The sequence below is a fragment of the Erithacus rubecula genome (genome assembly GCF_903797595.1).
Source record: "Erithacus rubecula genome assembly, chromosome: 3".
Lineage (NCBI taxonomy): Eukaryota > Metazoa > Chordata > Aves > Passeriformes > Muscicapidae > Erithacus > Erithacus rubecula.
The window spans coordinates 65,198,248-65,216,332 of record NC_136689.1 but is presented as its reverse complement, the minus strand read 5'-3'; the positions used below and the strand labels follow the sequence as shown (position 1 = coordinate 65,216,332).

The following is an 18,085-nucleotide window of genomic DNA, read 5'->3' as shown; positions in this document are numbered from 1 at the left end:
TCTCATGCTGCTGCTAGAGCTGGATCGATTTCCTAACTCTCTACAGCTGGCTTAGGGCTCCTTGGCAGATGAGGCCATCCCAAATTTTGCCTCCTGAAGAAAGTGAGCAAGACCCCAGATGAAACTGCTGCTTTGGCAATGTGGGGAGAGGAGAATGAAGAGTGAGGTCAAAGAGATGAAAAGGAAGCCCTAAAAAGTAAAGACTGCTGCTGATACAGCAGGGAACATGGGAGGGATAGAAGTGACATCCTAGAGAGCAGCTGAGCTCTGGCATAAGCCAAGAAAGAGGAAGCACAATCATGTTTCACCATCTTCAGCTATTTTCTGGTCAATGGAAGTCCTTTGTTTCTGCCTTGATGGTACCACTGCCATATGGATCCTTTTCAGCAAGTGTCTCCAAGGCAGCACACCCCTCTCATTATCACCCACACTAGCGCTGAATTATTTCTCTGGAGCAGGTACTTGCTAATGATCACTTTATAGTCTGAGCAAAACTGAATTCATGGTGTTTGGGAATAGGGACACAGGGATCAGTGTTTCTCAGAGACCTACTACAAGTGTTTTGTCATTACTGGGAAGTTGAAAAATTGCATATCCCAGTCCCCTCCACTGGGATGTGATGCAAATAATGTTGGGTGAATGACTGTGCTGTGGAGAACCTCCTTCCCAAGAAGAATCCTCACAACAGAAAATGTAAACTCTGGGCCCTCACACCTGTCCTTTCTGTTCAAATTAACTTTTCTTCTGGTCTGGCCCAACAATCTTTCACCAGGATCAAAGTCTTCTATCTGCACTTCAATTAGTCAGACCTGGGTTAGAGGTATACCCTGCAAATTAAAGTTTTCTCATCTACAGTTTATGAGGCACTGTCAATCTTGCCAGTATATACAGAAAAGAGGAAGTAAATGGCTATCAGGGATGTTGTCTTCCACCTCAGCATTTACAAAGTGACATGAATGCTCGTGAAATAACTGGATTAACAGGGAAGAGAGGCCAAGCTGCAAGGGCTAGCTGGCTTACACTGTTGCAGCAGAGTAGTCTTAACACTAAGGAAAGTTTGCTTTTCTTGATTATTCATGGATTTAAAAAATATTAAATCAAACTGAATCAGTTTTCTGCCCTCACTTTTGGCAAGAAAATCTTATCTAGAGCAAAGTAGAATAGAAAAATTGCAGTTATAAGGCTGAAATATCTGAAATATCAGAGGAACCAGAGAAGTAGTAGGCAGCACAGCTAGGACGGGTGAATGAACCTGATCCAGGCACAGTTCCTGTCTGCTCCATTAAAACTGAAATGAAAATAAACGTATTTCAGGAGCAAGGAACTTAGGTAAAACCACATGGGAAAAAAGTGCATGTGGAAAATAAGGCACAAGAAAACACACAGATATGCCTTGTGTTACAGAGCAACACACATGCTGTCCTGGGCATCCTCCTGCATGCTAGACTAATAGATGACTTTCCATTTAAACCAAAGTAAGAGAGGCTGTATCACTTTTTGTACTGGTTGACTAAAGCTATGCTTCTCACAGTCAGTTGCAGGCAGATGTGATCTCTCCCTGTGGTCTGACCTGACCAAATGCATGTGCTGTAGAGTTACATGGGCACAGTGGGTTTCAAGCTAAAGCAGATCAATGTGTAGACATGAGAGAAGTCACAATGCCAACAGAATTCTATGTCCACCTGTTTTATTTTTCTCACAAAAAAAAAAAAATCAACATTATATGATCAATATAGCATCCAACATCTGACATTTTTCTGCTAGAGAATTCCTATGTGTCTAGATTTCTTCCAAAGACATATTTTCCCTGAATCCTCCATGGAATTTTCTGAGTGACTGCCTTTTACAGTTTCTTAGGAGAATCACAGTCATGTTACAAGGAGCACCGCCATCCTCGTTCATTGCAGCCATGTTTCAACTGTTCTGTTGTTTTCTCTTTCTCTGTCAGTGTTTCTTGCCTTTTCTCTTCTGTTGATGCTTCTCATTACAGACAGCAGCTTTGAGAGCCTTCCCCAAAAAGTAAACCAGTTTTGAACTCTATGCTCCTTTTCAATTTACAGCCTGAGCTAAAGTTTCCAGATGTCATTGTCCTAAGCATTTTTTTAGTCTTTACCATGCACAAGTCTATCTGCATTTTTGTATATGACCTTTTACCTCTATGACTCTGTGTGGCCTTGTGCTTTTTACTTACATGTTGTATTTGCATCTTGTGTATATAATAAATATAAAAAACATAATTGTATGATATATTAATAATATGGGCCTTTCTGCTAGTACTTTTATTCACTCACAGCAATACTCTTAATCTAGGCAATCTAGGATTGACAAAAATGTGTCTTTAGTGGTTGGAAACAGACAGGCTAAATCAGGAACATTCTGTCCTCCATTTCACTAAAAGTAAGGGAACCAGAACATTTACCTGTTCCTTTGCAGATTGACATGTCTGATAAACCCCTACAAAATGATCAATTCTATTAAAGCTTTTGGCTTGGGCTTGCTGAGATGCATCTGCCACACCCAGCTTTCACATGGACAACCAACAGAAAAAGATGCACCACAGCACGGGGTGAGAATCAGGTCCTCTGATTTCAGCCAACACAGGAATTTCCATTTCCAAAGTATGTGAAAAAGGACAATGGAATGGCCCTAACCCCCCAGACAGAACTACCTCGCAGCAAAACCAAATAAATAATGCAGTTTCTCAAGGGAGGCTGGTATTTGTGTCAGGAAGATGCCAGATTCCCAGAATATAAACACCTCAGGCCAAGCCACCATAGGCTATAAATTTAGCATCTTAGGACATAAATCCAGCATCTGGTTTAAGCACCATCTTCCACCTCCAGCTGCTTTATTCCCTTCTCTCCCTCCCCTTTGCATCTGTCATGGAGTGAATCCCAAATCTAGGAACAGAGCAAGCACAAGAAATTACCCAGGGGGGTAAAAAAAATGAGGAGATGCTTATTCAGCTAGATCAGCTCTCCAGTCTGAGTCAGTGCATGGCTGCACAAGTGCTTGCAGGGGGAAAGAAGGGCCAGGAGGGGGCATTTTTGGTCAGCTTACATGCAAGCCCAGCTTTGGCCTCAGGATCTGGTTCCACAACTCTTATATCAGAGGCACCATCAGCTTATGGAATTTCTTCCCCACTCCTTATTTACAGGTTGTTTTTGTCTCAGTCAGGAAACCTGTCAGACCCTACAAATAACAGCACTGGCACAACCAAAGGAATGGTGCAGAGGCAGGAACTCCCTAAGGCAGAGCTGCCGCAGGAAAAAAAGATGAGATTGTACCCTTAAATAAGGAAGAAAGAGAAGTGTGAGCTCAAAGAGCTCTCCAGGGCAAGCACACTGGCAATCTATCCAGCTCAAGATTTGAGGTGGTATTGAGGGAGAGAAAGCAAGATGTAAGGACCCTTCTGCAAGGCTGAGCTAGGGAGATGCCACAAAAACTGAATGGATCCATCACCAGAGTAGTAAGGAAGTACCTTCCTTATTGTGCTGATGTGAATGTTCAGGAGGTGAGAGGAGTTCACCATGTGCAGTATCCAGTATCTCTCCACTGGAGCCCCTCTGAGTGACAGCTAGGGTTATAGCTTTGATATAATTTTGATTCTGCTTGGCAATCCTTTTTTCCCCATTCTAACACAATAAATTAACTCTTCCATCCCATAAGGATTTTTAGGCTGGTTAGTTCTTACAAGAAAGTTGAGGTAAAATAGTCAAGTAAAAAGTCTGAGACAAGGGGTAGTGCTTTTAAACTAAAAGAGGCTTTAGATCTAAAAGAGGTTTAAATTACATGTAAAGGAGTTTTTTACAACGATGGTGGAAAATTGCTGGAACAGGTTGCCCAGAGAAGGTGTGGATAGTCCATCCTTGGAAGGCTGGACAGGAATCTGGGCACCTGATCTACTGGAAGGTGTCCATGTCCATGGTGGGGTGGTGGAACCAGATAATCTTTAAAAATCCCTTCCAACTCCAGTTATTCTATGATTTTATGTTATTGAAGGCACACCAATACCTCACTCCAGCCTAGCGGAGGGTGTCTCCCCCAAGAGACAAGTGCAAGAGACCACTGGAGACTGATGTTATCAAGTTCAGGCAGAAAAGGGAGAGATTCCCCCAGAATTTAAAATTTTGGGATTAAATACTAGTTTGTCATAGGAAACTTGTGACTTTCTGACCCCCAAGAAGAACAGAATTATTTCCACCAAGTTGCTAAAGCAAAAAGAAAAGTTAAAAAGCAATACAAGTCGTCAAAAAATGAAAAAACCCAAACAAACAACTCTACTTTTCATAAATTGATTTGATCCTGAAGCAGCAATAATGCAGCAGCAGAAATACCTCTGCCCTGTGGAAACCTCAGCTAATGATTATAACTTCCAACAAGCAGCCTTTTAGTAACTGAAATATGCCCTTAAAACAAAGTCTTTAAATATCAGCTATTATAGCATTGCTTTTCTGGATTAGGCATATACCCACTTCATACATTTTTAAAATGATACCCCTTATCTTTCTGAAGGAGAAACCGATAATGCATTCCAGAGCCCACAGTCTCAACCACAGTCTGGTGTCAATTAAACTCATTTGCTGTCCTACTGGGAGCAGCCAGAGAAGATCTAAGCAGCTCACCTGCCCGTAACTCCAGCTTCTTGATTTCACATCTTCGACGTTTCCATGGAATACAACACCAACATCATTCAGGACATATTCTTGCCTTTCTTTCTCATCATCCATGTATACAGCATCCACTGCATTAGTTTACCAAAAATAAATATCAGTACGAGTGCTTCATTTTCAGATAAAACATCTCAGCAGATAATACATTTCTCTTTGATGAAAAGTACCCCTCTTCCATCAAACAAAGCATTACTTGCTTCAACAGAGTACAGGGATAAGAAGGTAGTGATTCTAGTTAGGAATATGCTACACAACTTGAAAACATGCAAGATGGAAAAGTGCTGGCAACTCCTGACAGTTTTCTCAGGATCTGTAAAGTATGATTAAAATGTCACATCAAGAATTTTATGATTACTCTGTACAACTAATTTAAAAGTTGGAGCACCGTGATGCAATTTTGCATCTTTACAAACAGATCAAAGAACAATTTCAAACCTATTAATGCTAATGGAAAACAGCTCAGGTCAGAAGATCTAAAGAAAAATCTGTAGTACATTATAAAATGGAATATATTTTCTATAACATATTAAGAGAAATGTTTGATTGCCTTTTTTGTACATAAGTTATTGACTAGAGTATCCCTTCCCCACATAGCATGACTAATCAGGAAATATGAGAAGAAATTTGAACATGATTTACATATGTAAATAACATGACTATAATTAAATATCATTATTAACATTCGTAAGGAACCCTGAATGACATGAAGCCATTCAGACATCCACAGGTAAGTATGAAGCAGTCCATGATGCTGTGATGGTAGAACAGGTTTCTTTCCCATGCCAATGCTTACATTTTGAGACTAAAAGATACACATTAACAATTAATAGCTGGGAATTAATTAATTTGAGGAAATCACTACTGTGGTCCCAGACAGCAAATTAAAGGAAACTTCCAACAGTTTGATAGAAGCAAGTACAAAACTACATTCACTACTGTCATAGTAGATTTCTTCAGCACCTCACTACAAATTACCAGAATATCATTTAACTTTTAAAAGCTTATTGATTTGCTGTGCTTTGTTGAAATGCAAATCAGATTTGCACTTTCTTGTACACCTCATCCTCAGAAGCTTCTTAATTTCTCCATGAAGCTGCATTTTGGCCAAAAATAAGCTAAAATCTGAACTCATGAAAAAGAAAATTAGTGAGGACACTCGCATTGGCCTCAGCTAGGTGAAGAGTTTTGCCAATGTATACCCAACCCTTCTGGAAATTTTGTTTTCCTTTAAGATATTTTTATATTTCTGTGTCTATATATATATATACATAAGGGATTATGCCTAGATATGTAACATAATAACCTTCACACTGGTGTGCAAAGGATGATGGAGAAGCAGGGGTTAAATACAAGAAGCCTGTATTGCATTGAGGAGATCAGTGCTTGGTCAAAAGCTGTTTATGCTTTATGGCAGCTGCTGTACAGGCTCTGATGACTCAGAGCAAGCAGAGGAACAACAGGTTTCATGGAGTTGTACCTAAAGTAGACAGGTCTGAGACCCACTCTTGTACATGGCAAGGTGGTATTCACCTGGCTTCAAAAGGCCAGGTGAACTTCATAAGCCTTTCATTACCCATGACCTAGTCAGCCTCAACCTGCACCCAGGTACAAAGTGGAAGATCATGAGTTTACTATATTCAGAGGCTATGAGGTGAAAGAGAGTGTTAAAACTTGACAGTGAATGAAAAGGCTGCAACCATTTCTGCAAGCAGGGACTCTCATACTTATGAAACTGTGACTTTTTTGTCGCCCAACAAGTTCTGTATTGCATCCCACTAAAAATATTTCACACATTACAGATCATGTTTCATTAGGCTGGATTTGCCTGATTTGCACAATGAACGATTATCTGCATTCTCTCACTGAGCTTTGGATTTTATTAAAGTCTGTCCGTGCAAATAGTACAGAGAGTTCATTTAAAGAAGGAGAATTCGCACCTTTTTCTGTGCAGTTACACTTTCAGTGAAGTGTGTGCATATGCCTTCTTGACAGCTGTTGTTTGCTTTTGGGGATTAAAAATATCAACATTGATCTTGCTGGTATCAATTAAGATGCTTATGTTATTTTGAGACTGCATGATCTTTGCTAAATCAGATGAAAATTGATTAACTTCTCCATCAATTGTTTTAAATATTTGTATTTTTGATAAGGTAAAAAGGTCTTCTGTGTTTTACAGGGAAACCAGCTGCTTTGATTTTTGACAGCTTTCATTGCCCTTGAGACTGTTTGGAAGAAAATATGAGGCATTTGTGACTACTTTGATGCTAAGCATGCTCTACATAATGCAACTCCTAATTATTTTGTGCAAGTGGAGGCTCGCATCTGACAAACAGAAAAATTCCACAGAAGTGTGCTCGTTTGTTCTTCTTCTCTAGCAGTTCAGAGAGTTTTTTACTCACTTCTTTTATCCTGGGAATTTACTAAGACACCAGCAATGCTACAAAGAAGCAAATTAGCTTCTATGCTACTCTGTTTGAAGCTGGGTAAGGTGAAAATACACTTTATGTGAAGACAGCACTGCGAGTAAGGAATCCCTTGCTAAAGACATGAGGAATGCAGAGTAACCCTTTCTATTTGTGAAAGTGAATGAACATAAGAGAACTCTACCCAGAATGGAGGGACCCCAACCCCAGCACAGCAACCCTGTGGGGCTGGAAAAGCCATTTCTTCATGCAGGGAGTGACAGCTGAACACAGCAGCACCAGCAGACAGATGGAAGGGGAAGCAGCAGGCTTGTCCTGAGCTCCCAGCCTCCCTTCAATCCTGGAGTACAGGAATGTAAGGCTGATCCCACTGGAACCATAAAACCCCCAGGGCTCATGTTGGGAAGGGAACAGTGCTGTGACAAACCCAAGCTGCAAAAGCTAAATGCAGTTATCTGCAAAAAAACCTCTCTACCCAGGATCAAGATCAGTATGCTGCCCTGAATAGTGCCACCACTTGCCTATATTAATGTAGCAGAAGGATGAAGCTCTGTGTGAATTTTGACCATGTGGAATCTATGACACAAGCAATTGAATTTAAGATTTACCTATAAAAGTAATAAAATGTTATTGGGCCAAATTTGGATGACTGGTAACATGTGAGACAAGTACAGAGTCAGCCACTATATTAGAACATTTAAACAGAAGAAATATGCTGCTGATTCAATAAAGTTGTAATATACTTAATTTCTTAAATGTAATCCACTATGCATGAGGCTTGGGTGCACACCTCAGCCCACAGGTCTGCACTTACTCAGCTGCACTATGCACCTCCACCTGTCAGAGAGTCTCAGAAGTCAGCACAAAGCCTTTTCCTGATAAGCACTTAATGTTCCCTAGCAGAAAGTTGCACCTGCTTGGAAAGAGCTCACAGCTTCTTGGAAAGAGCTCACAGTATCCAGATCAAAGGAGTTCTACTCTGCTTTCATGTAGTTTGATATTGCCAAGAGTTTAGTTAAATTCCAAGAAGTTATCCTTAACTACTTGCCATTTGTATTTTCTGTTCCAGAACAGAAGAGAGCTCTGCATGCCCAAAAGCACATCTGTTTTATCCAACCATGTCATCTGACTGTAAAAAGAATGCTGCCTCTCCTCACAGACTTTACCTTGCTTATTAAGCAATGAAAATATCACTGAGTAACTGAAATCTCAATCCACTAGTTAGGTGAATTCACAGATGTTTGGGGCTGGTGTATATAATTTTGGAGAATGGAGTCCAGTGTCTTTAAAGTATTCTTGGTTATCAGTCCTCAATGTAGCTAAAGGGATTAAAATATACAAAAGCATATGATGATTTTTGAAGCAAAGTACTCCATAGCTTGACTGGTAAAGTATTCAAACTTCTTCTGAAGCAGCAGGGAAAAAAAAACCAGCCCTGCCTGGGAAAATATGTCAAAACTGAACTACAGTGAGAAAAGGAGTAATAAGAAAGGGCACAAATGCCTCTGTCTGAAAGAAAAGCTCATACTGACATATTGATGTTCCTCCAAAATGATGAGTTGGAAAGCTGCACCAGGCACTAGAGCCCATATTCTGCTCCCTGCTATAACAATCCCCATTCATTCCTAGCATCAGTCTTCTCTCTTTTTAATGAGGCTTTTCACTCAGACTTTTCTGCTTAGTTATTAACCCAGAAAACAAGTCTAGAAGATTTTCAAACTATTGTTTTCTCTGCACTTTAACTGCCTCAGTTTTTCTACCCTTTTGTCATTCCACTGAAAAATCTTTTCTAGCCAGGGGATAAAGCATGAAGAAACAGTCCTTGATTTTTCTAACACAAGGAAAAGAGGGAAAGAAAGATATAGGAACCAATTAGCCCAAAGTATCTTGGAGTAAAAGAGGAACAAGAAATGAGGATATATCCAAATCCAAATGAAACAAGCAGGAAATGAAAACCACAGTAGTCAGCAAAGGCCAGGACCTGAAGCCATTGAGACACACCTGAAAACATAAGCTGCAGAGGAAAATGTGCCCCCAAGTTGCCTGTCCTGGATTTGGGGTCACACAGCATGTCCTTGCTGCCCAGATACTCTTTTTTTGCTTTCCTAAGGGAGACTTTTTCCATCAGCCTTGCTGATGCCTGCCACTGGAGGCAACTCTTGCACATCTTACTCCCTGTGGGTTTACTCCTATGTTGTGGATTTAATCTTGCTGGCTTTTTGACTCATTCAGCTCAGGTGTGAGGGAGGGAGAACATAGGAGAGAAAAGTGTCCATATGCCATGAATAATGGTGCATTAGTCTGCACACAGAGTTGCTGGGCAAGGAGGTGTGAAGTAGGGATCGATTTTCCCTTTTTCCCTCTGACTCACACCTCACATCAACTTGTGTGGTCCCAGTCACACCACAGTGGGATAGGCCACATCACATCTTGTCTCTGCATTAGGACTGCATGCAGCCCTGGCTGCAGCTGCTGTCTGCAAATTGTGAGGCAAACTGAGGCGATTTAAGAAGTTTTTCTTTGGGGTTTATCCCTTTCCAGAGGTGTGTTGAGCACTGCACTGTCAGTGTGCTGGCTGTTACAATACCCAGGACTAAAAACAAGTACTGCTTTACCTTTAGGTGGAGAATTGCACTTCTCTGGCTGAAGTTGTGAGTCTGATGATGCCAAAACAAACCTTGAGAAATTTTGTCTGCTCACAGTGGGTCATAGCTTTGGCAATATTTCCTCTTGTTCTGCTGCACACCCTCCAGTACAAACTGTTAGCTCACTGCTCTGAGGTACCTTACACTGCTTTCAGAAGTATCTCATGGTGTGCCAGGGTCAAAGGCTATGCCCTTCCCTCCTATTCCCACTTAACTAACTCCTCTTTATTCAGCATTAATCTATATCTTCTTAAATAATGCATAAGCTAATCATTGCTTATATTCCCACGGACTAGGGGCAAGTAATGAATCCAGCACAAATCATTCCATGTACTGACAGTAGTGCAGCTGAATAATGGGCTCTGCTAATAATGCTAAACTTACTTGTCACTTGGTAGGAGGGCCCTTGTTTGGTAGAGGATTATTTGATGCAAATACTGTGGTAAAAAAATGGAAAGATGAAGGAAGAGTAGCAGGAGAATATTGAAGTTAGCTGGTGACCTAAATATACTGCAACACATGTGACTTGGAGCCTTGCAAGCTGTGCTACAGTGCTACAGCCTGTCAGAAGACTGAGTCAAACCTCCCTGGTCCTCCTTGACCTCTCCTGAAAGCCAGACACAGAGTTCATTAGGTAAAATACAACCCTGACAGTGTAAAGCCTGATTTCCTCCAAGGATCCTGGGAGATCTAAAAAAAAAAATCAAATTTTTCTTCAACCTACTATATAATAAAAAAAAGGCTCATTTGCAAAATGTTTTGTTCCTCAAAGAGGGCACCATTGCTAATTAGTCACCACTAAAGGGGAAGTTATAAGGGCAAATGTCATGTAGCAGCAGGAAGGCACCACTAGTGATGTCACAGCAAGCTGACTCCACTCAACCTGTGCAGGAACAGCAGCTCCCATTGAATTCCTGCAACATTTTAACTGCAGATGTTCAGTTCCAAATGTGGCAATTAGCAATGTAAGCCAACAGAGTACGTGAGGCTGCCACATCCTTCTCCACACCAAATCCTGGAAAAAATGTGCCCATACTGACTTGTTTAAGGCACTGGAGACTCTCAGTGTTGCCCATGAAAGTCAGAGTAAAGCCTTGGAGTATGTTTACTATGGGAAATGGAGCCTGAACTGGCAAACAGAGGCTTGGCCTCATAAAATTGCAGAGTTTGGATGAAACAAAGGCATTGGTTTCCAGCATAGATCCCTGCTCACACAGGGCTATTCCCCACCCTGAAAGACTTGACTTTTGGCAGAGTTACTGTAAATTTTCCAGACCCAAACTGACATGTCTCCAACCTTCTTGGTACCATGCTCACATTCCTGGACCAGCCCACCCAAAACCTGAAGAGGCCAGCAGCAGAAAGTGACCAGCCACTTACACTGGCACCAGGGATTGAACAAGATGTAAGTGTCGGTGGCTGAGTTCCTGCGTGTCCGAAGGATGCCGTAGGGAGTCAAGACCGCGACGTACAAGCGAAACTTGCCAATGATGCAGGTGGCAGAGGACATGATGGACAGCCGAATGGAGTCGTTTTCCCTGTGGATAATCTTTGCTCCCCACTGACCAGGCTTTAGCACATTGCCTACTGTAACTGGGATGTAGGTGCCTTTATTTTGCTGTGGGTAGCGACCTGGAAAGAGAAGTGAAGAGGTTCACTTGCTTTGACATTTTTTTTTTATTTTCTAGCAGTCTTTTTGTCTTATTTTCAATGGAAGTGGCAGGTTTTAGTGGGCAAAAATAACCTACACTCTCATTACTCCTCACAAGGCCTGGTAACTTAACAGCACAGTCACACATATACCTTCAACAGCCCCCTGCAGGCAGCCTGTCCCCACACCCCCACTCACCGCACTCCAACAAGCTCCAGTCTCACTGGCTTGAGCACTGCCAGGAGCGTAGATAGCCCTGCAGCATGAGAAAGGGCTGTCCAGGCTTTTCTTGTCCACTGCTGCACTCCAGCTTGCTCCTTGCCTTGGTGTCAACAGCACCAGCTAGACTGTAGGTAAGTTTAAGAGCTTAGATAAGTTCAGATGTACTCACCACCATTGTCACTAGCACAAGAGTGCCCTCTGGGGCACAGACATCAGCTTTGGAGCTCTTTAGCACAGCAGAACCCTGTTCTTCTCTGCATTACTGCACCGCCAAGCAGAGACCAAGTGCTCTTTCATGAAGTCCATGCAGATGGAGGAAACACAAATGAGACCACCGGTAGATATCTACTGCTCGGTTCCCACTGAGCATCCACTCCTCAGGGATGAACCAATTGTGGATGCCCAGAATATAAACCACCACACTGGGGCTGAATGGCCAAACTTTCTCTGCCAGAAATGAGTCCCAAAGCATGACACACCTCCAAAGCACCGCACGTGAGAATCTGCCTCACAGTAAGACAAATCACACCCAGAGGAGCTTATTTTACCCTGCCAACTCTAAAAACAGCTAGACTAGATAGGCTACATGTAAACACATACAGTGCCAGGATTCAGAGTTGTGTGAGGCTCCACCCCTTGAGACTGAGGTAGAGCCAAAATAAATTTGGAAGCCAACCAGAAGCATAGACAGAAGAGACACTTGTGAGAAGGATGAGTTCCTTATCTCATTCTCAAATCTACTCTTCATTTCATATTTTAGGCTGGAAGTCAGTGTCTCTCATTCAAAAATAGGGTAATGAAAATCAATGATGGCAGACGGAGGGACAGACTTCTATATTTTTCATTCCTACTATTTAAGAACTTCAAAATTAAACTCATTTTCTTGCTTGCTTATTTTTATACTACCGATGGGGAGATAATCACAGATCTGAACATTGCTACATTTTGGGAAAAGACAACTCCAGCTTTAAATCTGAAACTTGCAAGCTGCCATGACATTTGTGTTTCTGAGAAATCTGGGGCTACTGTGCTTCATCCAAGAGATTATTCTGAGCACATGAATTTCCATTTTGCAGATATACAGTGCACATAAATAGCCCACTTTGCCCTGCAGGCCAGGGATGCTGTAACCCATGAAACTCATTCAGATCGGTGAGGAACACAATGGAAGGAAAAGACCTAAGAAGAATAAAGGACTAGAATAAGAGAGCAAAATCAATAGGAAACACTAGAAGATAGAGCACTGGACACTTCAAATATAAATCATCAAAAGAAAGCAAGTGTAGAGAGGAGAGCCTATAGAGGTAACAGAACTGGGAGCTGAACATATTCTTGTTCTTTGTAGTGCAACTGTGTATGACCCAGCTTGCCTCTACAGTTGATATTTTGCTTCTAGTTTTGACATAATCTTTTTCTAAAAAAAGCAGTCCATGCAAACAAAGCAGCAAAGCAAACCAAGTAGTTGAACTGATATCCTTGAAAACCGTTAACAAGTTCTACTTTTAAAAATACCTCCCATACCTCCTTCAGAAAGGTGGGAGGGGGAAGAAATTACTATTTTAACATGGTTAGGAACTGACATCCTTGTCTTTGCTGGAAGCTGCATGTCAGTGTAGCAGCCTGCTGGGGACAGAAGCTGTGCTCTGGCAGTGACTTTGCACCACCATATCTGTGTATGCCTCGTGTACATGGGGAGACTGCAGAACCACTTCCCAGAAAATCTACCTACAGAAACCAGATAGGATCTCAAAGATGACATAAGCAGGTTTGGCAAAGTACCAAGCCTCTGGTATTCTCAGTTTTTCTGGACTCAAAGCCCCATTTCCCCTTCCAAACAAGCAAAGCCACAAGACACCATAATATACCCTTTTCTCTACAGGGAAGCAGCTGGAGTTGCTGTTGAGGAGTAGGCAAGGTTCTTTCAGCCCAGAGCCCCACACAGCTGGTCCCACAGAGTAAGAGGTCACTGCATTAGGTTGCTCACCTATGAGGAGAAGGTACTCTGGGGCACCAGGGATGCTCTGCATCCCTGCAGACATAGCAGATTTGTCAGGGATGGAAGTCCTAGAAGTCAGGATATTTTGCAGGTGTTATAAATAGTAAATACAAAAGAATATTTTTTGTCTTGACAGACAATCATGATTTGGTGCTTGCTAATGGTTACATAATTCTGAAACCACAACAAAATTTGGAAAGATGGACAGAGCCTTCAAGAGCACAGTGAGCAATTTCCAAAGTTTTCTTTAAAGAAAGGACAGGTTCCCTAATCTTCTGAAATAGTCCAACCCAAGCCAAACCAAAAACCAAACCAAACAAAATGCAAATGGAAGAATAAGGGGTGTAAATAAAAGAGTAAGGGAATTGTTACTTCTGTTAGGAGCTTGTGGAGTTGAATTGTAAATGCACATCTAGACATCTGACAGCATCAGCCACACTAGTCTCATATACACACATCTGTTGTCTTGATGCTAGAGTGCTATAAAGCTGAGTAACTTTGGCATTGCACAATAAGGTTGCTGGCCAAATAACTCTTGCATAGGCTCAGTACTGTGTTTATCCAATTTGTAGGGAAGTCCTATCAGGATGGCTTGGCCTTTTGACCTTTATCTACATCTTGAGCACACATTTCTGGCTGCAGTGGAAAAGCAGAGCCAGCTTTGGCTTATAGCTGGGATATCTGCAATGTTGGTTTCTCAGAAGGGGTAACATGCAGTGGTGATTTCATTCTCTGGCTGAATCTCTAAGGAAGAATACTCAATACTGTCCAAAGACTCATTACCAAAAGCCTGTGAATGCCTGGCAGAGCACTCTCTGAAGGGTCTCTGCTGCTAACCCAACCCACAGAGAGGCAGGAGGCAGTTTGAGTACATGTCAGGACTGGGACATGTAGACAAGATAAACCCTTTTTATGCTGACAGGAGGGTGCTGACATTCTGCCAGTAGCATTAGCTGGCTCAGGATCTCTCCAGCTCTGAGTTTCTCCAGGAGCTGGCAGCCTAAACCATGCTCCACAGCCAGTTCTTTGTGGTTGCCTCACTCCCCAGTGCTCACGTTTGCTTTGGGTGTAGGAGGCCCTGGCCCTCACACGAGGACATTTCACAGCCAATTGCTCTGTGGCAGACAAAATCATTGTGTGACAGCATGCTGTTGGGATGTCCCTGTCTGCTCACTCTAACTCACTCATGGTAATGTAGAAAATCCAGCCTGTGAACTCAGAAAGTCTGGAGATTCCTGCAGTGGGTGAATTTTTTACAGACTTCTTCAAAGATACCATGTACTGAATAGAAGCTGCTGACTGTCCTGTCTTTGAAGCAGGAGAGGACAGGAGAGAACTCACAGTGACCTCCTTTCCCCGGCCTCCAAACCCTGCTAGGTCTTGAGCCACAACACTGCCAGAAGACATTACTTTTTACAGAAACCTCCCTTGTACAGAATGCTTAATGGCAGAAACAAATCTATGTCCCCTGATGCACAGTGCACAGGTCTGCAATCCTTTGATACCTCTTTCTTATCCTTTCTTATTCCACCCTAGTTTCTGTAGCTAACCAAGCTGGGGTCCTAAAGCTCCTTCTCACTTCAGTTACAGCTCAGCTCAACTCTACACTTCTTGTGTTTTCCAGGCACATGGGAAAAGAGGAGCAAAGTAGCTGCTGTGGCTAATAAAGGAGCTCATAAAATAAATTTAAAAAAAAAAAAAAAACAAAAAACACGAGTAAAGATCTACATGGCAAAAGACTCCATGACTGCAGCGTGCATGGATGTGGGCATGCGTGCGATGTCCCCTGTCACACATAGACACTTTACAGGGGCAAAGAGCAAAGTGCAGCATTGGTTCAAGCTTGCCAAAATCTATTTATGTAGCACCAAATGAGCCACCTAAACCACAGAACTGTGGCTACATACATACATTCAAAGTGAATTATTTCAAACATATGCCTTTCCTCCCCAGCATGTCAACTTTGGACCCATCAGGCACAGAGGCAAGCTGTGTTAAATTCTGGATAAAAGTGACACAGCAGAGAGAGATTTACAGCAACAGAGAGAGGGTGAGAGATAGGTGCAGTGAGCTCAGCTGCCAAAACATGAGTGGTCCACCTCCAGTGACCCAATTCTGCTGCTGCTCTTTACAGGTGACTAACAGGAACCAGGGTTTGCTTGGACTATTTTCCTCCTTCTCCTTCTCTGTCCTGGCCCTGCAAGCTCCTGTTTTCTCCTGTTTTCCCGTTTCTCTCTGTTTTCAGTTTTCCCCTAGATCCCCAATGGACATGCACACTGTGTGTGTGTGTGCATTAAACAGCTCGTAAATGCCTTTACGTCCAGCAGCAAGGAGGGAAGGTTTGGTAGCACAGAGATTAGAGATCTAGTGAGCTTCACAGAACATTTCCTTCCTGATGGAAATGGGATCCCTCAGAAGAGAAGTAGGTGAACAAAGCAGTATCTCTTTGTAGCCTTTGTCTTTTTAGGAACCCTCCTTGGAAGATTGGCTTTTCAAAGAGTCAAGTGATCTGCCTCCCTTTGGAATATATATTACACACAATAATTAACAATGTTCCTGTAAGTTCATTTGTTTAACCTAGATACACTCTTTCATATAAAGGGTAAAAATCTATTTCAACACCATCCATGGAAGTGTAATAATTATATGTTGATAAATAAGTTTGAGCTGCAAGTCACCAGTACAGAGTGTAGCAGAGGTAAGCCTTTTGATAGCAAGCAGCCTTGGAGATGGGTGTTAGCATATGGGATCTGTGACATGAAACACAGGGTAAAACAAATTAGAAAGAAACAGGAGAGAAGCTCCAATAAAATTCCAAAAAACCAAAAGAAGCAAGAAGAAGAAACAATTTTTTGTTAAAAGCAGTAGTACCTAAATCTCTAGCATCTCATATGGGTTCTGCCCACCCTCAAATTCAGAAGTGCTACATATAAACCTGGAAAAGTAGTAAGTGTAAATATTTTGAAAAAATTTTGCTCATGGCTCCAGTTATGAATCTTTAACATCTGGCCACTCTGTCCCAGAAGTGAATGTTTCTGATACTTTACAATTGTAAAACACACATCAGAGCCATGCACCTTAGCTAGTAAAACAACTAAAAAATACAGCCAGATTTTATGTGCCACTTGATGCTGCTGCAGCAGTGCAAAAGTCAGCCTAATAAAGACTGCTTTGCATGAAATACTGTATTCATAGACCACCTCAAGGGACTCCCTAATCTCTGTTCCTCTGGGGCCCAGCTGGGAATTCCAAAGGGGAGGGAAAAATACCCCAATGCCTTTGTTCAGAAAGTGGAGAGGTTTGCTTTTTGCTAAGAGCTGGCAAATAGGTCTCTTGTCTGCTGGGAGTCAATCTCTAGAAAATACGTTCCACTGCTAATAGATTATTTTTTCTGTCACAAAATGAGACTCCAAGTTTAGACCATCAGGTGTTTCTGTATCTCTGCTTAATTTTTTGTACTTCTTTGTGAAACAAGGATCTAATAAACTCACAGTGCCAAGTTACCTACCAACACTGTATGTCCTCTAGACCAATCAGTTCTCTTAATAGTGCCAAGAAACCTCCTAAAATATGAAGATCCAAAGTTTTCCAAAAAGCAGCTTTTACCCAGAGTCAGAATTCAGCTTGATATCTCATCCCTAGTGCTGGGGGACATCTCATATTCCAGCACCTCTGTTGCCCAGCCCCAGAGCTGCTGAGGATGACAGGTGACAGCAGAGATAGCAATACTTCCCACTAAGGCAGAATTACTGCCTGACAAAAATCATCCAAACATCAATAATCCTGGAGTCATTCCTGGCGCAGCTCTGCTGTGAAAAGAGGGAAAGGCTGTGGACACTGTAGGAAAGTATGAAGAGCTCCACTGATTCTGGTGTGTGTATCTTGAACTGGACCCCTGGTTACTTAGTTGAACTCACATATCCCCCTGACTAAAAGTGGGAATTTGGTGTCCCCTAAATAAGCCATACAGGATTAGCTCTAACATCTTTATGTTCTTAGCTTCTTTGATGTGTTTATAACTACCCCTCCGAACTGGCTTGGGAAGACTGTGGAAAAAGGAGCAGTAAGTCTCTCCTCTGATTTCAGGCCAGAAGCCAGTGATTTATAGAAGCCTGAGGAGAGCATATGGACAGGTGTGTGGGTGTCCACACATGCACACATATGGAAAGGTGATAGTAGCCTGGGGCAATTTATGGTCGTTCCAGAAGTGCGTCAATGAATAAAATGTTCATAATATCATTTAAGGCTAGACCAATAGAAATGGATTTATGAAGCCATTTAAGGAAAACACAAATAGACAGCAATTTATGAGGATGTGGGGAAATACATCATTAGAGTCAGGATGCACTATATAAACTCATCAACCCCTCAAGGATTTACAGCCACGTACTGGAAACTACTACTAAAAGCAAGATTGAAGGCTGTATAAGCCCATCTCATCATACATCTTCTTTTCAGAGAAATCCCTGCCAGTG

At 42.0% G+C, this 18,085-nt stretch overlaps 1 protein-coding gene across 2 annotated transcripts in view; it reads right to left on the bottom strand.

Moving 5' to 3' along the window:
• F13A1 (coagulation factor XIII A chain) overlaps window positions 1–18,085 on the bottom strand; it is a 57,250-nt gene that overhangs the window by 27,642 nt on the left and 11,523 nt on the right. For both annotated transcript variants that reach the window (XM_079302107.1, XM_079302108.1), the window contains exons 4-5: window positions 11,122–11,373; window positions 4,626–4,744 (exon numbers count right to left, since the gene is read on the bottom strand). In XM_079302107.1, coding sequence (XP_079158233.1) covers window positions 4,626–4,744; window positions 11,122–11,373 — 371 coding nt within the window. The remainder of the gene's footprint in view (window positions 1–4,625; window positions 4,745–11,121; window positions 11,374–18,085) is intronic.